Source organism: Colossoma macropomum, unplaced genomic scaffold (genome assembly GCF_904425465.1).
Source record: "Colossoma macropomum unplaced genomic scaffold, Colossoma_macropomum, whole genome shotgun sequence".
In the NCBI taxonomy this organism is placed as follows: Eukaryota; Metazoa; Chordata; class Actinopteri; order Characiformes; family Serrasalmidae; genus Colossoma; species Colossoma macropomum.
In genome coordinates, this window is record NW_023494787.1 from 25,283,500 (window position 1) to 25,308,091 (window position 24,592).

At 40.8% G+C, this 24,592-nt stretch overlaps 1 protein-coding gene and 1 non-coding gene across 4 annotated transcripts; both read right to left on the reverse strand.

The window, feature by feature from the left end:
• Positions 1-3,481: 3,481 nt before the first annotated feature.
• LOC118806248 lies at positions 3,482-3,600 on the reverse strand. The gene has a single exon (XR_005007087.1). It is a non-coding gene; the product is annotated as a 5S ribosomal RNA (ribosomal RNA).
• Positions 3,601-5,883: 2,283 nt separating this feature from the next.
• On the reverse strand, positions 5,884-22,593 carry nup153 (nucleoporin 153). Of its 3 annotated transcripts, none has more exons than XM_036566625.1 (21): positions 22,477-22,593; positions 18,371-18,581; positions 17,980-18,264; positions 17,648-17,781; positions 16,930-17,175; positions 16,674-16,718; positions 16,527-16,580; positions 15,213-15,353; positions 14,046-14,098; positions 13,765-13,885; positions 13,521-13,673; positions 13,001-13,099; positions 12,841-12,919; positions 12,656-12,757; positions 11,937-12,518; positions 10,948-11,148; positions 8,607-9,560; positions 8,135-8,476; positions 7,685-7,948; positions 7,332-7,503; positions 5,884-7,208 (listed from the first exon to the last, which is right to left on the reverse strand). In XM_036566625.1, exons 1-21 carry the CDS (start codon positions 22,552-22,554, stop codon positions 7,118-7,120), a joined length of 4,407 nt encoding a protein of 1,468 aa, XP_036422518.1. In that variant the 5' UTR covers positions 22,555-22,593; the 3' UTR covers positions 5,884-7,117. The 3 variants fall into 3 exon arrangements, with proteins under 3 accessions (XP_036422518.1, XP_036422519.1, XP_036422517.1); XM_036566626.1 differs by having other exon boundaries at positions 17,648-17,739; positions 18,371-18,584; XM_036566624.1 differs by having other exon boundaries at positions 18,371-18,584.
• Between the last annotated feature and the right edge of the window lie 1,999 nt (positions 22,594-24,592).

Here is a 24,592-nt window from a genome sequence, read left to right on the forward strand (position 1 = left end):
GCCTTCCCAGTCACCGGATCTGAATTGAATAGAACACCTTTGGAATGTGGTAAAACAAGAGATTCGCAGCATGAAAGTGTATCTGAAAAATCTGTAGGAATCAAATTAAAAATGATGTAATCATGTTAACATGGAACAGAATCTCAAAGGAAGGTTTCCCACATCTTGCGGAAACCATGCCATGAAAAACTGTTTTGAGAGCAAAGGGAGGCCCTACCAAGTATTAGAACAGGGTCCCTAACAAAGTGCTTAGTGAGTGTATATGAATGTGAGTAAAACTGTCAGCATTGGAATACACTTAAAAGTACAAACCAATGAAAACATTACTTAAATACGTGTAACTCGAGCAATGTAGTAAACTAATTATTACCCAGTTGCCTCTAGCCAGTACCAGAGCAGGAGGTGGGATTTATTGCAAAATGAGGGGGCAAAACGGGTTGTGAGATTTCTTATACAGAGACAGAGATGCTGTGGTAGAGTTTGGCATCAAATGAACACAGTATAGCTGTCGGTAAGTCGGTAAATAAAGCACCATGACTTATGAAGAGGTTGTCTCTTTTAATAGCGTGATTGCTACAACTGGCGTCAGAATAAAAAAGTTTCCACCTCGATGGGAGATACTCAGATTATAAACAGTTACCATGGTGGGCCGAATGTCCATATCACACTTTTGCCACATTTCCATCAACACTCAAGCATTTCCATGCACTACTCTGGTGAACTCGGGGTCAACAGTCATAGTGGTCTGGCCAGAAGCAGTACCTGCAGGGTTTGAGCTGGAAGACATGGCAATCCATCTCTGCACAGTGACCAGTGAGCCAACAACGATGAGGCTTCTGAGAAACAGTGGGTGCCAGGTGGACCTAGAGAGTGCTATGTTGAGTTTCTATGGAGTCAAACTGGGGTCTTTAATAGTGACGGAAAATAAAACTATCACAAAAATGTGGTCTCAGTGAATTGCAAAAAGAATTAGATATTGCGAAGAAAGAAGTGAAATTGTGCTACCTTTTTTCTATTGCAACACTTTTTTAGGATAAATCTTTTGCAACACTATTTTTTACTGGCGTTTTACGCTCCAATGTGTGTTTGAATGCATATCGCTGTTGTCGGAAGTAAACCTTGTATCTCCAAAATGGTTACTTTACAGAAGGAAAAAACATACTTTACTTTCAATGTAAGTCAATGGAACCAGACATTTTTACAAGTCATTTTCGGCCTTTTGTTTTAGTCCATTCATCATGAAATTTACATACAATGTAAAGGGTAACAGGTATTTTCAAATTATGTCAAAAACTGAAAAACGTCAAAAATGGAGATACAAGGTTTTCTTCCGACAACAGTCTGTCAATATGTCTGTCTGTCTGCCATGCGATGGACTGGTGACCTGTCCAGGTTGTATTCGGCCTTACACCCAATAACTGTTGGGATAGGCTCCAGCCCATCCCCCCCTCCCCCCAGAAGGATAAGCGGCTTAGAAGGTGTGTGTGTGTGTGTTTTACGCTCCTATTGTTTTTCTGCAGTACTTTCCCGTTTTGCGATACTCTTTTTTGTTTGCGCGTCAGTTTTGACCTCTTTTTGATTTGGGGGGCGTGGAAAGAGGAAAGAGGTGTGGCCAAGATGGAAAGGCGTGCCATGGACGTTTACGTCATCAGCTGGAGCCGCCGCCGCATAACCCGTCATTTCAACTAATTCCGTCATGACAGACGCGAGCCAAGCTGGACCGACAGGGATTTATAGTAAGTTGACACAATCAGTATCAAACGGCCGAGTAACGTTAACATTTCCTGAACTTATTTGTTTTCCGTAGTTCCAGTGTTGCTTGGTGTTGACGTCTCTTAAGTGAATATGCGGCTCGAGGGCTTGGTTTGTGAAGGGCAACGAGAAATTAAGGAGATGCTACACCAGCACGCGCAGCCGTGGGAACCGTTCGGCTGTACTGTACGTTCGAACTTGCGAGCCACGTTAGTGCTCATCACAGTCCTGACTGACTGCAGACGCAGCTCAGTTAGTAACTGAAGACAAAACAGTAACACTTTACATTAAGGGTCCATGATCTGCCAGTGATTAAGGCATTTACTAATGCATAACTAATCAGAAAGTAATGAGTCATTAATCAGGAATAAATGAATGAGTTATATATCAACAACCACAAGATTAAATTACTAAGACAGTTTCATAGAGATATTCACTCAACATCGCTTGACATATAGCAGTTATCGCAGTTACTGCCACCTACTGGCGAAGAAAAATAGCTGTAATTTCCAGCTGCGGAAACAGTTGAAGAGTTCCATTCCAAAATGCTGTGTTTCCAGTACTAAAAAAATGTAGATATAACACATTTTTAAAAAGAATAACAGATGTATAATGGTTAACACATTTTTATTTTTCTAAAGGTGGTATTTTTCGGTGGCATATATTCAGATAATTCACAGTTTTAATTAAATAAAATGCTTATTTTCAATAAATAAACTAAACAAAAACAACAGTTTACGTTTATGCTGTAACAGTGTGACATTGCAGTATGACATAGGTAATCATAGATTGCGTGAATAGGATGAAACTAACAGAGCTTCTAGCAGAATTTTCCTGTTCCACCTTAAATGGTGCAGCTCTCACTTTCTGGTGCCTGAAGCTGCAACATTTAAGGTGGAATAGGAAAATTCCCGTGGAATGGGAAGCTGACCAGAAGCTGACTTCAGGTTTGTGTAAGAAGGTGCCAACGTTAATCTGTTATGAATATCTACAAAGATTAAGGAATGCTTTAACCTACCTAGTTACAAAGCAATAACCATCATTGTAAATAAATAACTACTACATAAAGTTAAAGATTCCCTGAATAGACTATTACAGGAAATAAGCTTAATATGAAACCAGAGGAAAAACAATCACAAGGTTCTCTGTGCATCACCAACCACATGCACATGAGCGTGGATCGCCGCGTTCTCTCTGTTATATAATCCTATCCCGCTTTCTGAGTGCAATATTCTTGAAATAGTATCATTTTGGACAGTATCTTTCTTAAACTGCCGCTCTGTAATGGTACTAAATGCAGTCCAGCTGCGATGTTGACCGCCCCAAAATGGCGGCGCTGTTGACGTGCCTGGCTGGACGCGGCATCTAGGTTTTTTTCTTTGTTTTGGACTAATGACATTGTCAGGTATTTTTTATCATCTCACACTATTGATACACTGATGCCTGTAACAGAAAGACCTGTAAATAACGGATGATAAAAGAAAATAAGAGTAAAGAAGGAAAAAAAACAGCAAGTGTTTAAAACAAAAACAAAACAACAACAACAACAAAAAAAAACAAAACAAAAACGAGGGTGGGGGTGGGGTCTTTGAATCAAGTGCAACAGCAAAGTAAACCCAAAAGCTCTGCGAACATTTTCCAATACATTTGTTTCAAACTGTAAATATGACAGAACACAATTTGAAACAAATGATACAAGCTTGCCCGTATATTCTTGAAAGTGTGAAAAAGCTTACAGCACCTGGTATTCCCAGGCGGTCTCCCATCCAAGTACTAACCAGGCCCGACCCTGCTTAGCTTCCGAGATCAGACGAGATCGGGCGTTCTCAGGGTGGTGTGGCCGTAAGCGATAGAGACGCTGTGGATAAGACTATTTATAATCCTGAACCAAGAGCAGCGTGTCATTTAGAGACCGTTAGAAAACTAAAAGAGCTCTGCTGCTGGAAGTTTTTTTGTTTTTGTTTTGAAAAACAGATATCACATACCACATCTTGCATGAGGTAGTGGAACATGTCTCCAAAGTTGAATTTTCTCAATACGTTTCATAGTTTAGCTGGTTTTTACAATAGATATACTAGATTGAGGAGATGTAACTGTAAAAGTCATTTTTAAATGCACTGTAAGCAGGGATTCTCTTTGTAAATTCATTTTATGGATAAAGTATTTACCGAGGAGAATGAACAGATTAAGCAAGTAACAGATTGGAGTCTTTATAATAAAATAAAATATCATAAATCTATTCTTAATATAATGTTCATCTTTTGTCCAATATCTTTCACTGCATCACACCAAAAATTCTTAGAATGGATACAGTTGAAGAAGATGTGTTCAATAGCGGCATCTAAGTTAGGTATGTTTACATTTATAGTTGAAATGTCGGGCTGTGCGGGGGGAGGCTCCAGCTGATGATCTTGGCCACACCTCTCTCCTCTTCCCACGCCCCCCAAATCAAAAAGAGGTCAAAACTGCCGCACAAAAGTAACGCAAAAGGGGAAAGTACTGCAGAAAAAAATATAGGAGAGCAAACCGCAAGTAGAAAATAGTGTCGCAAAAGATTTATCCTAAAAAAGTGTTGCAAGGTAGCACAATTTCACTTCTTTGTTTGCAATATCTAATTCTTTTTGCAACTCACTGAGACCACATTTTTTTGTGACATTTTTGTGGTCACTATTAAAGACCCCAATTTCACTCCATAAGTTTCAGAGGCGGCCATGTGGTGGTGATGAAGCCACCAGATGTCCAGTGTACAGCTGAACACGCAGCGTCAGAGCAGGCTGGAGTGCAGCATCAGGTTGAGAGCAGCATGGCTACTGCTGAGGAGCAGGCATGCTGTGGCAGTTGTGCTGGCCAGGGACTGTGACCAAGCTGGGAGTCCCCCTAACCCTGCACGCCCCAGGAGGAGGAGGTGCGACTCTGCTTACGGGCATGGCTGTGTCCAACAACAGCTGGTAAATAACAGTTTTGAAGACATTTCGCTGTTTTTTTCCCCCTTTAACTAGTTTTAACGAGTTTAGGTCACCATTCACTACAAATCAAACTTGGAAACAATTTTTGTTTTTCAATTTCTTAACAGAGATCGACATATGGGTGTTTCTACTCACCACCTTCCATCAATGTGATGTCAACAGTATTCAATGGCATTTCAGGGTCACTGATAATGACAGTAACCATGAGTTAAACAGTAAAGCAGAGAGCTTTGCTGAATATGATCTGGAAAGTGTCAGGAAAATCTCAAAAGTCATTTTGTGATGGAGATAAATCTCACAGATGTTAAAATGTATGCTCTTATGAAAGGAGCCTGAACTCATGAGGTGAGCAGTAATTTACACACCGGGGTGGGGTGGGAATTTCACAAAGGGATCTAATTATACAAGCCCAGCTCATTTTTATCAATTTCAGTTCCACAAAAAAGGGCTCATCTTTACCATGACAACACATGGTTTCAGACAAAAAATGCTCCATATCAGGCTAAAGTTGTCTATTGGATGAACCATGTGACATTATAAGCTCTGTGGGGTTAAAACAACACAACAGAACAACGTTCCACCTTAATACTGTACAGTATACTGCTGCATAGAGATACTATATTTTTGAGGAATACATTGTCTGGCCAAACAAGATGACATTAGGGATTATAATTACTTCTTAAATATTAGCATATGATAAAAAAGCCAAAATTTAAACGAGTTAGGATTTAGAGTACCTGTATTAAAAAAGGTTTAGCAGTTCAATTATCATTAGTAATTGGTATGAAAAAGTAAACTAATATGTGGAGGATATAAAGTAATACTCCCCATATCAAATAATAAATCAGTGAAGTAAAAATCAACTAGAGTGTGGTTGTAGCCTCCACAAGGAGAAGTTTGTTTTTCATTAGTTTTTTCCAGCAAGTGTTTAAAAAAAACAAAAAAACAAAACACAGGGGGTCTTTGAATCAAGTGCAACAGCAAAGTAAACCCAAAAGCTCTGCGAACATTTTCCAATACATTTGTTTCAAACTGTAAATATGACAGAACACAATTTGAAACAAATGATACAAGCTTGCTCATATATTCTGAAATTTTAAGGTGTTGGCCGAAAAACGAAGGTCCATGCTACTGTTTGCATCACATATTGGAAAGAACACACTTGTCTATTTCATAATTTTATTGATGGCAATTACCCATGGTTTTATTTATCACTCGTCCAGTAATAATTATCATGGCTTTAAAATTAAGTAGATGTCCTTACTATCCAAAGTCACCCTAGTCCATTTAAACAAGCAATAGAAAAATATATACTTAACACTTTTTACAACACTGCTTTTGGTCCAAACAAAAGTGGATCAGAAATGCCAATATACCTTTAGTCTTCAAAAGGATCTTCAATTTGCATTTAAGGTTATTTTTAAATGGATTTGGGCAACTTTGAATTAAGGGCTTTACATAATAAATTCTAAAAGACAAAAATTCTGAACGAAAAAAGTTGGTTTAACACACAAAAACTTCACAGATTAAAAAAAGTTACTATTTACAATTTTAATAATATTCAAAGGCCAATTGAAAGGGAGTGAAAGAGAAACAGGAAGAGAGGGAGGGAGAGAGAGTGAGATGGAGAGGATAAAGAACAGAGATGGCAGAACAAGAATATAAGAGGGAAAGGAAGTCAGAATAAAGGAGGGGAGAAGGTGGACTGAAAAGGAATACAAGATGAATGAACACGATGAATGAACTAGAGATTTACAGAGGACCTCTGGAGAAGAGTTCCGGGGCTACTTTCTGTTTCACCCACCATTCTCCACAGTGCATGGGTGCGGCCCACACCACCCTGCCCTTTCCTTAAACACATTCATTTGCCTCTCACATCAGACATCAACCAGCACAGTTCAGCATGTACAAAGAAACCACATACACACATCAATCTGCGGACAAAAAGAAAAAAAAAAGAAAAAGAAAAACACAACACCCAAACGTTCATAGAAACACTCGCCTCTGTACGTACAACTAGTCCACATCTCTGCATTCGCAGTTTAACCTGATCACCCAAGCAAAACCTACTTTGTCAATTCCCTAAATTTGTTTTTGCATGTTTTTTTCCATACAAAAAGTCATGCGCAAATCCTGCCAACAATGCAGATGTTGAAAATATATATATGTACACATACACACCTTTCCTGTTTATGGTAAGGTTTTTGCTTGATTGTATTATTTTGCATTTTTGAGTCTTGGTTAGATTCTGTCAATGGACCAGGGCTCCACAGTCTACCATCGATCCTCAACTGCAAATCAAATCTCTTGGCACAAGGAGCCATCAGAGTGCCGTGCTCAAAATACTAAGTACTTCAGTGTTTGTTCAGAAATGAGGCAGCCCCACGCCAATTCCAGCTTTACTTTCTACGTCGGACGGCGGTTTTGATCTTGCGGCCAGCAATGCCGTGCTGTCCAGTGGGTGTTGGGCTGAAAGCATTTTTTGTTGCCCTGAGAAAAAGAGATAACACTGCATCACATGTTTAAACTGAGAGACATCTGTTAAAAGATTGTGCTCCTTAAAGTATTCCTAAGGCAGAACTAGATAGATATGAAGCCACTGATATACTCTACCCAATATTAAAGGCTGGGGCCTGTGTGAAGTTGAAGCCTCCTCCAGGTGCGACAGGCTGGGTAGACATTGACGGCGCAGAACTGGCTGCGGTTCCTGACCCTCCAAAAGAAAACTCACTACTGTTTCTAGCAGATGTCCCAAAAGCACTGGCTCCTCCAAACTGGAAACCTCCTTGGAACATGACAACAGCAGACAGATGATCTTAGCATTTACATCAATTGATAATGTCACGTAAAATTTTGATCGCAAAGTGGATGCACTTTTAGGACATCCTGTATTATTGCTCATAGAAATGATGTACACATGTAACAAATGTTTGAACTACAGAAAAAAAAATGGTGAAAAACCTCACCTTGGCCAGAAGAGGCAGAAGAGGATCCAAAAACAGGGGTCGAGTTAGGCTGTTGGCCAAACGCAGGAGCAGCACTGGGTTTGGCTCCAAAGGCAGGAGCTGGTGAGGCTGTTGCTGAGAAGGAGGGTGCAGCTGATCCGAACGCTGGAGCGCTGGTCTGGGACGAGCCTTGTCCAAAGGCAGGTGTCTGTCCAAAGCCAAAGCCAGAGGAGGAAGTGGCAGAGGTAAACACAAATGGAGAGGGGGCAGCTGAGGGTGCAGGAGCTAAAAGAGGAGACAGAAATTAGTCGTTCACATGTAATAAACTGAGGGAGTATGGCAAGATGCATTATGCAGATTTTAAAGCTCTAGTTTACTGAACCGTGCTTATGTATGTAAAATATAAGGCTGAATAACTAACAGACAATGGAAAGGAGTTTCTGGCAGTAAACAGCTCAGCTCAAAACTAACCTGCAGATGCGGGTGTAGTGGCTGCTGCGGCTCCGAAAGAGAAGGTGGCTGAGTTGGTTGCCTGGCCAAAGAGGAAGGGCTGCGCTGGAGCAGGGGCAGCAGGAAGGGCTGCAGAAGCTGGCTGGCTGTCTTGTTGCTGTCCAAACAGCAAGGTCTTGGCAGGAGGAGCATCAGAGGAAGAGCTCTGCCCAAAGATAAAGGTGCTGGTTGGAGCAGGGGTGGGGGCTGGGGCTGGGGTTGAGCTACTCTGAGTTCCAAAGAGGCTTGGGGCAGGGCTGGAGGAGGCAGGTGTGCTGGACGAATTGGCCATGAAGCCAAACGCAGGCTTTGGTGCAGCAGTATCTGAGCAAGAGAAGATATGAAGCCATTGATACTTTCATAAGCATTAACCTCACAGTTCTGCATTTGTAAGAGGGGGGTTAGTAGTTCTCAGTAATGGTCATTTGTGAGTATCATGTGTGCTCTTGCTTACCTGTTGCATTGTGCCCAAAGCCAAATGCTGGCTTTGGGGTTTCTGTGGACTCAGCAGGTTTTCCAAAGGTAAATGTAGATTTAGGGAGTTCTTTTGGAGGCTCTGGCTTGCTAAAAGAAAAGCCCAAGGATGGTGCTGGTTTGTCAGCCTCCTTGGCGGCACTGAACACAAATCCAGTTGAGGGCGTTGAGGTATCTTTCTTCTCCTCTGGCTTGCCAAATGTAAAAGCAGGGGTTGCCAAAGCTGGCTCCTTTGCAGCTGCTTCACCAAACGATGGTGCTGCTTTTGAAGGTTCAGCCGCTGGCGGCTTGCCAAATACAGGGATGGTGTTGGCAACTGCTGTGGAGGTTGTGGAGGCAGCTGAAACTGCTTCTATTGAAGAAGGAGCATCATCTTTATCACCTTTGACTTTGGGTGCTGAAAAATTGAATGTTGAATTGGATGCTGCCTTCTCCTCCGGTTTTGACAACCCAAATGAAAAGCCCCCAGACACAGTTGTTGTAGATGTGCTAGCAGCTCCAGAGCCAATAGCGACACCACTGCTTCCACCAAATTTAAAACCAATGCTGGAATTCTGTGATTCACTCTTTTTCTCCTCACTTGTTGATACAGGTGCAGAGGCTGTTCCAAATTTGAAGCCATCAGAGGACCCACCAAATTTAAATCCCCCTGAAGAACCCATGCCTGTGGAGGCAGGTTCTGTTAAGGATCCACCAAATTTGAAACCTCCAGAAGTGTCTGAGGATGAGGCTCCAAATTTGAAGCTTGCAGAGCTCGTGGTGGAGTCTGAGGAGTCATTACCCATTTGAAAGCCCACAGAGTTGGAGGAGTTTGAAAAAGTGCCACCAAATTTCAGTCCACTAGAGGTTGTATTTGAAGAACTTGTACCAAATTTGAAACTAGATGAGGCTGACTCTGTGCTAGATGACTGAGTGCCAAAAGACGACCCAAAACCTGAAATACAGATATGATGCAGTTAGTTGTGAGAACTGTATACGTGTAGTATTTGCAATAAATAATTATTCAAAATAAAAAAGTTGTCCACATAACGTTCACAGTGATCAGGACTGGAGTTTAGAACCCTGCCACAGAGCACTGATCTTCACCATAAGCTGTGATGCTGCTTTAACATTAAACACAGCATTAAACATACTACTGTACTTACACTGTACTTGCATTAAAATGGCATTATTGTTTGGTAGATGTTCTTATCCAGAATGACTTACAATTTCATTAAGTTACATAGTGTCGGGTGTCTTCCCCAAAGACTTCTATTAGTGTAATGGGGTGTGCTTGCCTGGGAGGAAATTAAACTGCTGCATAGAGGACTGTGTAGAAGACTGCATGGAGGGAAGCGATATGACCCACTACACTACACCACCCACTTACACTGCAGTCTATCACGCAGTCATCATGTACATTCCAGTCCATTGGAATCATATGCCTCTGAGGTCATCAATTCCTTTTACTGATGCTGACATGTTTGCGCATTGCAAAACTCATGCATCATAATGTCAAACTTTGCTGGAAACTTGCAAAAGGAGTCATGGTGGAGAGGAAGAAGCAATCCAAAGCATAGCTTCAATTCACAAAGAAAGATGACATCAGTACTACTTGCAATGTCTGTAAAATGATTGTTTCAAGTAAGGATGAAAACACCAGCAAAATGTTGAAACATCTTTTGACAACATGCCAAGTATCTGACACCCCATGCATAAATGCCACTGCTTCCCAACCAAGCAGCAAGTTTGTTACAGAGTGTAAATATCCTATGTTCTAGTAACATTAGTGCCATGCAGGCATAGATTTTTTGTTTGAACTGGTCATTTTGTATCAGTCATATTAGATTCAAGCTTGTTCCCTTTTTGAATGCACTGTAATTTCTTAAAACGTTACTAGGCATACACAACTATTTTTCTAAGGAAGAACTATTTTATCTGCCATTTTTATATTAATTTTCTATCATTTATTTTAACATCGCAAATGTTATTAGGACTCAGAAATAATAAAACAGCTGTTTTGATGATGAAAACCTAGGCAGGCCCACACAGAAAACCGATCAGGAATCAATAAAGAATCAGACTGATTAGCAGAATCGATAATGGCATTAGTATCAATAAAATCTTATCTATTCCTATCCTTAGATGAGTGCGTAGATATCGGCACGATTCCAACACGGATACTTCCTTAAAACTCACCCAAGTCCTAAGCATAAACAGAAAGCTTTGGCATTTTGCATATTCTTACAAACTTTTGATAAATGCACTACAGGCTGACCATATCCTTTTGGACACAAACCAATCAGGATAAGAATATTGGTAAATGTGATTAGCCACTCTACCTTTGGATTCTACTTTTGCGCCAGGTTTAGCTGACTGGCAGGCCACACATTGCTGGTCCTCAGCCTTGTTCTGAACACTGCAGACGTCACACTCCCAGCTGCCCTCAGGCTTCTTAAACTTGTCCCCAAATCCTAATAGGGGTGCAGAACTTGCTGTTTTTGGTGCAGGAGCCAGGGATGAAGGAGCCACAGCTGCGGTTCCTGTTCATTGCAACACAGAACAATCAGATGAACCCGATTTATCTGAGCACAAAACATTAGTTAAAATCCCTTATGAACTCTTGCAGTCCTAGTTAAATTTACTGGCTTCATAGGAATTGTTTGTGTATTTACTGAAAAATGACTCAAACTGAATTTAAAAATTACTGTTAAGCTAAAAATTGCCCTGAAAATTTAAAAGAGCCGGTACAGAACACATTATCCCACTGCTTGCAGCTAAACATTCATACATAATTACATCATTGTCAACAAGGCCATTCAACTACTACATTCAGACTACTGATGTGAAATGCTATGTTCTAAAGTAAGGGAGTCAGAATGGTGGTTACCAGATCCATACATCTGAAGTGTTTAACCACTCAAAAGCTATTACATGCAAGTTATAACAATAAATGCTTACAAATATGTTGCATAACACCAAAGACTCTGCTTTACAATAGTTAAGCAGGGATAACTAAAAATTGGCTATATTTGCATTGTAGACATCACAGAAATTTGAGTTGATAAATCTCTACAATGAACCATTTCACACCATTGGTGAAATTCCCCTTCAAGTCAAATGAGAAAGATGCAGCAAGCAAAGTTACAAGAATCCTTGCCAAAGATTGTACAACTAAATTTGAATGCCAACAATACAGTGAAGGTCTGCTTTTGATTTTCCAAATTTATGGCATCTGTCTAAACCAATAAACCCATGTACCCCCATACAAAAGCGAGCCTGCTGGGTCTAGTACTCTCTACTAAACAGTTCTCGTGTATTACAAACTCACCTGGTTTAGCATTCTGACAAGCTACACACTTAATGTCCTGTGCTTTATTCTGAACCATGCAGACATCACAATCCCATGCCCCCTCTGGCTTTTTAAACTTGTCGCCAAAGCCAAGAGGTCCAGATGTGGTAGAGGTGGAAGTGGTGGTTGTGGCAGAAGAGGAGGGAGCACAGATGGTGGAGGAAATTTCTGAGACAGGAGGAAGAGTCAGGGTAGGTTTTACTCCTGTCCCTGGTTTCGCTGTGTCACATGCTACACACTTAACTACTTCTGGTTTGTTCCGCACCAAGCAAGTGTCACATTCCCAGCTTCCAGGTGGAGGTGCAAACAAACTAGTAAGACTAGCAGCAGGAGCTTTTGCAGGTTTACTGTCCAATTTGGAGGAGGATTCTGTGTTGGGCTGTGGGGCTAGGCAAGCCACACTCTCTTTGTCTGAGGATTTGTTTTGCGCTACAGACGCATCACAGTTCCATGATTCTGGTGCAGGTTTGAACCCAGAGAAAGCAGTCGAGGATGCACCCTCCCTGGCACTATGCAAGGTTCTGTCTGGGACAGAGGAGCTCTGGGCAGGTGAAGCAAACCCTGGGAGTAAGAAACAGAAGTTGACACGCAAACAAATAGTGTGAACATTGTCATCTGGACACTTAAAAATATATAGTGCCACAAACCAGTATATTAAGTTTTACAAAGAGTAAGTTAAATTTTAAAAACAGCATTACCTGGCCCTTTGAGGATATCAAGAACACTGCCCTGCTTCAAGGCCTTAGCAGGTTTGAAGGGCCCTTCAAACTCTTCCTTGCTTTCACTTGCAGCTGCTTTTACTGTAATATGCACACATAAGTTAACCACTGTTTTGCCTCGTTGGCTTTAAATTCAATTGAACATCAATCAACAGTTCACTTACCTGCTACTGTTGTAACAGGATTCCCATTTGAAGCAGAAGGTGCAGTTTTCATAGTGGGTGCACTGAAGGTAAATCCAGACTGCAGAAGAGGAGGGTAAAATCTGAGAGAATGCTTTTGTTTCACAGAGAAAAAGAATGAAAACTGGTAATGTTGACTTACAGATGGAGAAAAAGATGTTGGACTGGCAGCTGTTGCCTTGACGATGGGTGAGGAGAAAACAAAAGGGAGAACAGGGGCCATGGACCCCGGGGATGCCTCCTGTATTTATTTAAAAAAATTTAAAGATAAAAACACAGACAGGCAAATTTAATTCCTCTAATTGTTCCTTTATAATAAAAGCATCCAAAGATAACTATTTGTAAAAACCCCAACTTTAACATCTATGCTAGTCTATTACACAGAGTATATTTTTCTTGCGTAATGGACAAGCAGACTGTACAATTTTTAAAAAGTTTTTACTCAGAACATTCAGTTTGATTTTTTTTAAAACCAGCTTTCTATGAATGATATGAAGAAAACATTTCTCTCAGTTTTTCATAAAGTTCAGACCAGGGCTATCACACCACTTCTGTGAAACCTCTGAGGTGACTTGTCATGTAGACTTGGCATGTAGAAATTATCTTAAAAAAAGTAAAGAACGCTTAAGCAACTTGGATTAACTGGTGACGGCCAGTAGTACCTTGCTGACTGCAGGTTCTTCAAGGACAGATGTCAATGGTTTACTGCTGGGGGTGAGAGTGGAGGTAGGGGGTGGGGAGGAGAAGCTGAAGGTAGGCAGAGTGAAGTTGCTTATGGGGAGAGAGATAGCCGGTAATTCTGGCACCTCAGCAACCTGGCCGGAGAAAAACAGTCAACACAGATTATGCTTGTAAAGTAATCAAAACTCACAAAACTGTGTTTAGTAGCAAGACAGAGACAGTAACCTCATCATCAGGTTTTCTGGATGAAGGTCGAACACTCCTCTCCCTCTTCATCTTTCCTCCTCCACCACCTGTACTGATGGTAGCTGGCGTGCTGGACAATGGGTACGACAAACTGCTTGTGCTGGGGAGACGTAAAAATGTCATGGAAGCACACCAAGTACCAGACAAATAGAAAAATGCATGCAACTCAAGAGGTATGTCATAGGACATATGAAGTCCTATGCAACAGTAATTAAACAATTAAAGCCATCAGCGACATACAGCAATCCTCCTGGTCTCACCTTGGTGGGGGAGCTGATGCGGCATCTGGTATCTTGGGGGACCTTCTAACAGGCTGGGGGGGATGGGGGGGTGCAAGATTAGTGAACAGTCAACAATTTAAATCTTAAAAATCACAGACGTGACCAATGAAAACACTACATAGTGTTTAATTTAAAAAAGACTTTAGGCTTTTCTGAATGACAAAAAGGCAATCTAAAGTAACAGGTATGACTAATTTAATGTAGTTCATAGGGGATGTATGACAATTTTTATTAGTCAACTAGTCACTCAAAAAAGTCAACCCCTATTGGGGTGGGCAAATAAGGGGGCAAAATGCACGCATGCACAACCTCAAGTGACATCAGTGAAAAGCATTGTATTGGTACATAACTGTATTGATAAGGGCTGGTGTGGCAGAGGCAACAGTTTGTGGTGTGCAAGAAGTACATAGACTGATATAAAATGCATGTTAAATTCACCACAGCTCTTAGAATCTCACTTCGTAGTACAGTGAATTAAAACTGGCACTGGCTTTTCATGCTTAGGTGTACTGGTATTATCAGTCTGATGAAAAAACAATTGTTTATCAAGATAAATGCTAGTAGCAAGCAGTTGCATCTCTGTAGATTAGCCTTAGAGAGACAGACAGAAAATATTCATGCTATCTTAAGATGTTATTCCTGAATTGTGTTGGAAACTAGACACTTCGCTGGGTATTTGCAGACCGCTACTCCGCTTAATCTAATACTTTGTCAATGGAATATCAACACTGATGCAAAAATGACACCTTGACACTTTTTTTAAATGAGGTGTGTCATTTTTTTTTATAGCTCAGTACAGAACACTTTAATCCTAGTTCTAATCACCCATATTAAGTGAAGACTCTTATAGAGAGCTTGAGCTGCCACAATGGCTTCCAGCCCACCAAAATAAAGAGCTGCACCCAGAATCCTGAACACATATCATGCACCAAAGAAAGCTACACATTAGGTGTTCAGATTAAGCACAATTTAGCTTTATGCTTATAAATATTTGCCTGGTCAATATACATAATCACTGTTTCTTTCCATGGCAATTATCCAAATGGACTGCACTGATTCTGAATGAAGGCTGAAATAACTAAAAATGACAAATTTCCTCCGATCGCAATTATCTGACATAGCTGTATGAAAAACATACATACTCACCGTCTCTTTGACGCTCTTTTCTACTGTTCTGCTCACGGATCCAGGAGTGAGCGATGGGCGGAAAGACATGGAGCGGTTACCAGTCACAGCTGCGGCAGCTGGTATTACCAACTTCTGCACAGGTGGTACGGCTGGCTCCAGCTGCCAAACAACAGATACACACGAGTCAGAACTGGTCAGAAACAGAGGTGCCTGAGCAAAAATATCCATGATAAATACTCCTGTGCAATAACTGAACTGTGAAAATACTACTATGGCAGAATATTTGGGGCACAAGCGAATTCTTTGACAATGACCAGTACATTTGTCACCAGACCTCTATGATCACACTTCTTTATTTTTGCTACTGAACATCAACAAACATAACCTCAAAATAAAATGAGAGAAGAGGGCTCCGAACACCTAAAACACTGAGCCTAAATGGACCCTAACAGCCTCAAGCTGCTAGTGAGTGAATGACCCATTGTTGGGGATTAGTGAGCAGCTGTCACAGCTGCTCATAACTAGTAAGTTAAGCTTGGCAATGTTCACACTATTTAAAAGAAAAACAGACACACACTGTCAGAAAACACTTAACATTGTAACAGCTGGCTAAATCTCTGGCAATTTAAGCCTCAAAAAAATGTGTCAAAGCAAGGTATAGATGACCATTTGCATCTCTTTAAATGTCATTTAAATAAGGCCAGGTTCAAACTTCACAACAGGGGGATGGGCAATATCATTTTATCGTCACCGTTAAAATAAAAAAAAATAAATAAATAAAAGTTCACATTACACTTTTCTAAGCAAACTGTTAATATAATCAGTACTTAAAGAACACTAACCCACTACCTGTTTCATTACAAAGTGAGAGCAATAGGATTTAGTGCAGAGCAGTTTATTAAATTCTGAATAAAAGTCATTACAGATTTTTTTATAGTATGTATATGTGGCACTACACATTCCATTTTGGCTGTTTCATCTAATTAAACCTCAGAAAAACTAAATGCCCTGATGCATGTTGTGTATTGGGAAAAGATCATGATTTTTTGCCTATCACACCTATACCACACAACAGAAAACTGAAAAACACAGCTGAATCACAAATCCATTTTGTTAGACCACAGCCAGAGTTTTAACCAGCTTCTGTAATAAAGGTTCCCTCCAACTGGGAACCGGGGGGGTGGGGCACACTTCATCCCCTTGTTTGCACTGAAGGTGCTAGTTACAACTACAAATGAAGGTAACCCAAAAAGAAAACCAAAGAAAGAACTCATTCTAGTTCACATACAAGCATATGCTCATATTCTGGCAAGACCTGAAAGATTTGCTTACCTTTTTCTTCTTAGACTGAAAAGGTGAAACATCTGGATCTGTGTGATTCAACAACTAGGAGGGAGGGTGGGGAAAATGTTATTTAACACCAAAAATTCAAAGGTGACCAAAGAGCTGAGATTTAAAACAATGAATTAAATTGCTTACTGTTGACAAAGGAGAAGAAACTGTTGAAGGAATTCTTTTGGCATCCTGAAATGACCAAAGGTAAAGCTTTGTTCAGTAAATATCTTTGGTCCGATCATGGCTTTTTCTTAAAGTTAAAATAAAATAAAAAACCCAACGTAACACTTTCCTGGACTAAGCAATGCCTATTCTGTTTCACAGTCACACTGCCGTTGTAATATACTAATATGAGTACTGTATACCGTAGAAGCTACTCAAGTAGAACCAATGCACTTACAGCTAGAGGGCTAGACATGCGCTCCAGGGACTGCAGGATGCGTCTGGCCGTTGCACTGGTCACTCCACAGGGCTGAGCTCCTGCTGGCTTGGCCTTTATCTGTCTCCTTACTGGAGCCTGATAAGGGGTGCCTGGCCTTGCACGAGCTGTTCTTGCAGCTGCAGCACCTCCATAAGTTGTCTTCCCTGGGTAGAAAGGAGAGTCCCCCAGCTGACTGGAATTCAGCACTGAACTGTTCATCGCCGACTGGAAAAAAGGATGAGAAACACAATCCAGCACTGTCTCCTGTACTTTTCATGACCACTGTAAAGACTACAGGAGACACACATGGAATACTTCCTTTCTAGGTATGATTCCCACATGTACACTACCAGCCTGCCAACGTCTCTATAAGGTTTATGGATGAGGAACTACTGCCATTAGTTCTCTTGCAGCAGCCGTGACTACATATCATTTGAGAATGGTCACTGGGTTAAAATGTAGGGGCAAAAATATTTAACCATTTGACTGCCCAAAAAGCTTTTGAAAGTTATGATATCCTTAGCTAATTTATTCATCTAGCTAGTTTGCAAAGGCACTGTACATTGGCCACTGCACTGGTAAGGCAATTAGTACATAATAACCACAAACCATGAGAAAAATCACTACAAGTAGGGCATATTAACCTTAAACACAAAAGCAGAAAATTAGTCAAGATACTGATCATAATGCCACTTACTGATGAGGAAGTACCAAAGACTGACAGGTTGAAGGCTGGCTTCTTGAGACTGTGCTGGGCTGGCTGCGATCCAGAGTGGGTGCGTTCTGTCTCTGGGGACCAGAGTAGTGGTGCAGTCTTTGAGGTTGGTACATCTGGAAGAAGATTAAGCCCTATTCTTAGTGCTACCTGAACCTAATTTTAATTCTAGACTACATCACTCCTAGAAGTAAGTGACTGTATTCTACAAGTCACAGAAAAAAAAAACCTTAATGAAATTATCAGAACTTTTTGCACATTGCTGTAGGTCCACAAAACCCACACACACTACAGTTCCAAAAGTCATGCCTCACCTTTATCAGATGCTCGTGATGAGAAGCCACTGGTGGTGGAGATATTGTCATCCTCATGTTGAGAGCTGGAGTCCTTGATCTCCTTCACCAGGGAAAAGCTGGACGCTACAGCAAAGGGGCTTGCCGGAAAGGGGGCCGTGGATGTGGAAGGTTGGGAGAAAAGGGAGTTAGAGCCCCCTAATGCAGGTGAGCCATCTTGGGAGGGGAAGTGCAGGTGGGAGCGGTTGAGCGGGGGCCGCGACAAAACATCCTGGAAGTTCAGCGATGCTCTGCTTGTAGAGGGTTCTGAAAATATGTAGGGCAAAAAAAATCATGCAAATATCTATGCAAAAAAAGCCACACTGAGTCATACAATGTTTTGTTCATGTGTCAGTAAAACAGACTCAGATACCTGCATTACTGGTGCTGGGCTCTGGCGAGTTGCGCCCATCTCGGAGTGGGACAGTTTCTTCACTGCCGTTGGGAGGAGGGGCTACGTTGTTCTGCTCCACCTCTACTCTGGCCTCCCCACTCTCAGTTAACTCTCCATTTTTAAAGTACTTTTGTAGCCAGGAGGGGACTATGCTTTTCACTGTGTCTGTCACTCGACTGATCAGACCTGGCTGCTGCAGCAAAACACAAACATGGTGATTAGCTTCAGTTAACACAATGCAAATTTTCACTATTAATTAAAAACACACTGACATGAAAGGTCTGACGCAATAGTGGAAACTGCATGCAGTACTGAACAAAAGTTTTAGGCGCTTTTGAAAAATCATTTGTTTGCTGGTAATAGAATTTAACGAATCTATGCGGTGGCTGGGGCCACTGAGGAGACATCTGGAGCCAAACTTTGTTCTTCAAACTCATCAACTACTTTTTTTATACAGAGTTTACAGCGAACTATCAAAATTGACATAAAAATTGTTATAAAAAAGTTATTTTATTGTATTTTTGTTGTGATACATGTTAATGTTTGCCATCATAAAAGTGAGGTAGGCCAGTACTTATCAGTTTAATCTGGGCCACAAAATATACAAGCAAAATGTTCCTCCAAGTGCCTCTACATTCCACAGGAGCAACAGAAACTCCTTTCGTTTCATTCCTTTTCCTCAACTTAATTTCACACTGTGTAAAACCCGGTATTCTTAAACATGAGAATAAGTAATTCATAAAATATAAATAAATGCATCTGTTTTTCTTTAAAAACCATTAGTATTTAAAATGAGCCATCTTTTACTGAAGCACTTCACTCAGATAGAGCATCTTAAAGTACGCGGTCATACTCCAACTACGCAACACTATTACCCCACAGGGACAAATACACAGTTGAGATCACATCCAGCATTTTCTGCTGATATCAGCCTGATACCTATACCCCAGCTACACCAGTACGCCATTTAAAGACATTAGCTAGCATGACATATGAGTGTGTGGTATTTCACGCTAGATTACTCTGGTAACTGCTTCATCACACATCCCCATGTTAAATTAATCCGGTCCTAATTATGTCTTCCTACTTCTGCTACTTATATTACTACTAATGTTTTACTATAGTAAGGCATGAAGCCAACCTAACTAACAACTCCTGAAGGTCTGCTTCAACCTCAGCACAGATGTTCATCAGCACGTTAGTACACCTAAGCACTCAATGAACTCTCCACTTGTATACAGACAAGCTTACAATTAAAGCTGTCGTTTAAGTGCTGTGCACCAGCAACATATAGTTAAACAGTCCAACATTTCACTTTCCACAGCTGATAGCGAGAGAAGACAGTGATGAAATCAATCAGCAGACCATCATACAAACAGCAGAAATATAAGTACAGCTTTTAATTCATGCTAGTAGACAGCAGGGGTTTTCAGATAAGCACATGCTTTACTTGCCTTCTGTTTATCTATAATGAGTCTAGCCATCAGCACATCCCACAGGTGACAACAACATCCTAAACCACACTCAAAAACATGAACTGATGATTACATGTTTCCACTCAGCCTATGCCCACTTTACCTTTTGCAGCTCTAGCATAGCCCTGAGGCCTATGAAATGACCCAGCAACTGAAAGAATTTGAGTGAGCAGCAGTTCTCTACCAAAAGAGGCCATGGGACAGAAGCATTATGCATGCTCTTGAGGCCTTTTGTTCTCCCATGAAGCACCAGGGTCAGGATGCAATACCAATACACACAGTCTGACCAAGAGTGTCTGCCAGGTTAAGGTAAAGCCAACTGGTGCATTCAAGAAGCTGTCCAAGTGAGGCAGCAACTTGACCAAAGAGTCTCCATATAGTTCTACAGTGCTAATCCTTCCCTAAAAAGGTAGACTTATTTAAAGCCTCTAAAATATGAGGATGCTAATCTTTTTTAACTAGAATTATGAGAGTGCATGGGACAAGAGAATGTAATTTTTTGACATCACAGATCTTTGGGGAAAACACAAAGTAGTAAGAAGACACAGCCTTATTTGTGTGTTACTAGGGTGACCATTTACTGCAACCATAAAATGTCCAGGGCGCACGCGCACGCGCACACACACACACACAAATGCAGGTAGAAAGGACTGTTTGATACTCTCTCTTTAGTAAATCAAGACTGTTTGAGAACAATGCAAAGGCTCACACTCGTCAACCTTGAACACAAGCTGAGTGTCGCAACATAACTCACTTCCCAAAACACAGCACACATATGGTGAGCCAAGGTCATCATGTACACTCTCTAAAACTGTAAGAGTTACTGCAGTCTCAGAACACAACACCTCCACAGGACTTCTCTCCACTAGCAGAGAAAATATTACATTCAATACAAGTGTCGAAGCTGTTCATACTAATCCATCTCACCAAATCCAGTCAAACCACAAACAACTGTGAATATATATTTCTAACCATAATACCATCTTACTATATTCACATATTATGATATACGTAAAGGGTTACAGAAAAAGTTGACAGCTACACGTTTATGTTAGACACACTGGTCCAGAAAACTTTTTAAAGATACCATTCAGAGTAACATCTGAAAAACTTCCCTGCAACTGTAAGTATCAAAGCGAAACTGGATTTTTCAATCAAACTGTGGAAGCCGATAGCACCTGACAGATTTCTGTGGCCTTGAAGTAAAATCAGCTACATGGTTATCTGGTTTTATCCATCACAAATCTGCCCACTTAAAGCCCCGGGACACGACAGAAAAATCCAAAATAAGCGTTTACGCTTAGACGTTTGCAAACAGCTCTAATTTGTCCTCAAAAATACACTAAACGTGTTTCATCGTGTAAAGAAATCAAACTAATCAGGGACGCGAGGATCGTCTGCAGCTCAATTTAATTAGCGTTAGCATTTCACATCCCGAAAGGCCACCGCTACACCTTTCATCGTCTAGCATGGAAGGGGAAACGATAAACGGGCAACATCCCCTTATTCCAGTGTAACGTTACAGTCTATAAGTGAACAACATGCAGCTTGCTAACTGACCTAGGTAAATCTTCGTGTGGCGCATGTTGGCAGCAGACCACATGCGTTTTGCAGGATGTCAGACATACAACTAGCCGCTGTCCTTAGCTTGTAGCGTTCACAAGGCTGAGAAACACGCCGCAACACGCAAATATCGAGCCTTTCGTTTCAGTCGCCTGAAACGGAAAGCAACTCGGCGTTGCTTTCCTTGATTTCCTCACCCGTGAAATCCCCCGCTACGTTATCCGGCTCGTTTTCCCCCTGTTAAGAGAAGACGCGGGAGAGCGCAAAAACGAGTCAACATGGTCGACTACACAAAGTGCTAGCTAACTAGCCTGGCTAACGCTCTCCTCTGGTTAGCTGGCTGTCCATGTGCGGGCCCTGGCCGCCTTCCAGCCGGAGCGCAGCGCAGCGACACCACAGCGGATAGCGGAGGAAATTAGCCGTGCGCCGTTAGCTACGCTACAACTGTTTGGCCAACTTCAACCAACTAACGTTAACGTGATGTCGAAGTTATTCACTAGCGATAGCCCCTGATAAGAGAGTCGCTTCAAAAGAGCCTATAACAGTCTTTGTTCTAGCTGACACACACACATTAGGTATGTTCTAAAACGTTCGCAAACTTACTAGCTAGCTAACTAGCAAGTAAACGTACACCTCAGATAACGTTACAGCGCTAAGCTAACCATGTCGCTCTGACGAGGCTTCGGCTAGCTGCTAACTAGCACGAGCAGGCTAGTTAGTTAGCAGCTAGCAAGCTACACATTTCGACGCGATAACGATGACTAAGTGTAACTTAATAGCTGACTGACAATAATTTCTACTCCGCGTTATGTTTCTCATGTTGCTGTCCGTGAGCGACTCTGAAGAGCTGACAGAGGAGCCGGAGCTCCGTTAAGTTTCCCTCTGAGCACTAAAGCTAAAGCGCTCAGGCCTCGACAGGCTGCTAAGTCCGTAGGCCGCGAAATGTCTCCGGTAAAGAAAACAAAAACAGCCAGGAAACGACGTGTCCAAAGTTGTGGTAGCATTTAAAGAACTCCCTTGTGCCAAAAAAGCGTGCGTTTGAGTTACCTGTTTGCCTTTGGCATAAGGTTTAGAAACGATATGATATCTCCTTGTTCTAATTTTCCCTCCTCCTGTGGCCGCCATGGCTGAGTGAAGTGAGCGTGCTGACCGCCTCGGCGCCGAGAGCGCTCTTCTGTCAGCGCAGCGCTCAGACTCACCAATATACCGAGTTACACTTCACCGGCGGCTTTATGGGAAACTGAGTTACAACGGCACTTTCTCAAAAACACAAACGAACAGGTTCATACCGAAATGCTGCATATTCAGCTGCAAAAAAAATGATAGAGGTTCGAAAACAAATAATAGCTGACGTAGAACGCACTTCTCTGATAACGGAGATATTAATCATGTATGCCGTTCATATTATATTATTGTATTTATTTTACTTGTATGTGTAAAGCTCACTCCTAACACATCCTCAAAAAATCAAATATACACTTAATTCTCATGATGAAAATAATAATAAGAAATTGTATAAAATGTGTTACATATTTTTGCTTAATTTGTCAGATTTTCAACTTCAATTCTAAATTTTTTGGGTCCACTTGCGCACTTAATTTAAATGCTTAAGGGATCAATTTAAAGTTGTAAATTTAAATTTAAATTTTGCAACTGCCAAAAAGGAAAGTGCTGAAACTTAAAACTAGGATCTAAAATGCAATTTACATTCATGGACTTTTCTCACTTTCCATTACAAATCCTTGAAGAGATTTTCAACAGTTCTCTGAAGGTAAAGGTGAAAACTTATGCCAAACTTCACTTAAAGGGCACATACCACCAAAAACTGAATTTTCATCACGATTTTGAAATGGCAGAGTTTGATATAGCACAGAAACACTGTTAAAATTTTAGTTTATACAGTGTATCAACCATTATCTTCAGGTATAAACTGGACTCGGTCATCCCATCCCATGGGAATGCATGCGAATCTCCAGCATGCAGTGCAAATAACTGTAGTGTTAGTTGGAGCTGCTCAGCAAATTCCTGTAAACATGTTAAACGGAGCATAAATCATCACGACTCTTCAGAATGAATGAAAATGAAATAAATTTTGTTACGACTTCCTCCATCATTAGATGTTGGTGCAAAATATACTGTAGAGTAGAAATGAGAACAACAGAACAAGAGATTGACGAGTGAAAACAAGCTAACTCAGAAATACACGTATTATAATACTGATAATTAAAACATAAAATAAATAAATAAATGAATAAATAATAATGTTAAATAATGTAAATTATTGTAATTATTGTGTTGTGTTCCAACATTATTGTAGTAGTAGTGAGTGTATCTGCTCTATGCTTTGTATTATTGAGCAGCTTCTACTTCAAATATTTCAGCACAGTGTTTTGGGTCACAGTTTTATCACACCATTTTCTGTACTGTTGTGGATAAATGTCTATTTTGAAGCCATAAAGTGATTGAAGGGCCTGTGGATCAAATCTCAGACAGCCCAGTCTCTCTAGAAGAGGGCATGAGGTGATCTGAAGTAGCTCAGGTGTGTCTTCATTTTTTAACTGAATTCAGCCCAAAATAAATGAAAGTGAATGACAGCTTCTCCTCTCCTGTCTAAGCAGCTCACTTCCGGTGAGACGCTTTGGAAGTCAAAAGCTAGGTCCCCTGGTTTCAGCCTGGACTGCTTTTTGAATGTGGCACAATACAGAGGAGCCAATCAAAAACAGAGGTGATTTACATATACACTAGCCTTAAAGGCACAGTAACAAAAACAGTCTGTTTAAGTCTAAAGGATAAGTTGGGAAATATTCATGTAAAAACTAATTTTTGGTAAATAAAACCTATCATAAGTGACCCGCAAAGAAAAAAATAAAATATAAGAAAAATATAGGATAATGGTTTTTTTTATGTTAATATGTTTTATGCAAGTGACTCACAGGAATTTAATATATATATATATATATATATATATATATATATATATATATATATACACACACACACACACACACACACACACAGTCAATTATAAAAGCATTTCAGGAAAGTGACACTTCTCATTTTACAATTCTGCTTCAAAGCTTTATTCAGTATATTCAGTAACAATTTTTAATATTTGGCGCTCAGGCATTTCCTACCAAATCCTCTTGGTGGTGCTCATGTTCAA

Excerpts from the sequence above, each read along its gene's own strand:
- nup153 (XM_036566624.1), bottom strand. The coding sequence starts at position 22,554 with ATGGCGGCCACAGGAGGAGGGAAAATTAGAACAAGGAGATATCATATC. Across the intron at positions 17,176-17,647 it reads TCTTTGGTACTTCCTCATCA|TCGGCGATGAACAGTTCAGT; the intron begins GTAAGTGGCATT and ends CCTTTTTTCCAG. Across the intron at positions 7,504-7,684 it reads TTCTGCCTCTTCTGGCCAAG|GAGGTTTCCAGTTTGGAGGA; the intron begins GTGAGGTTTTTC and ends TCATGTTCCAAG.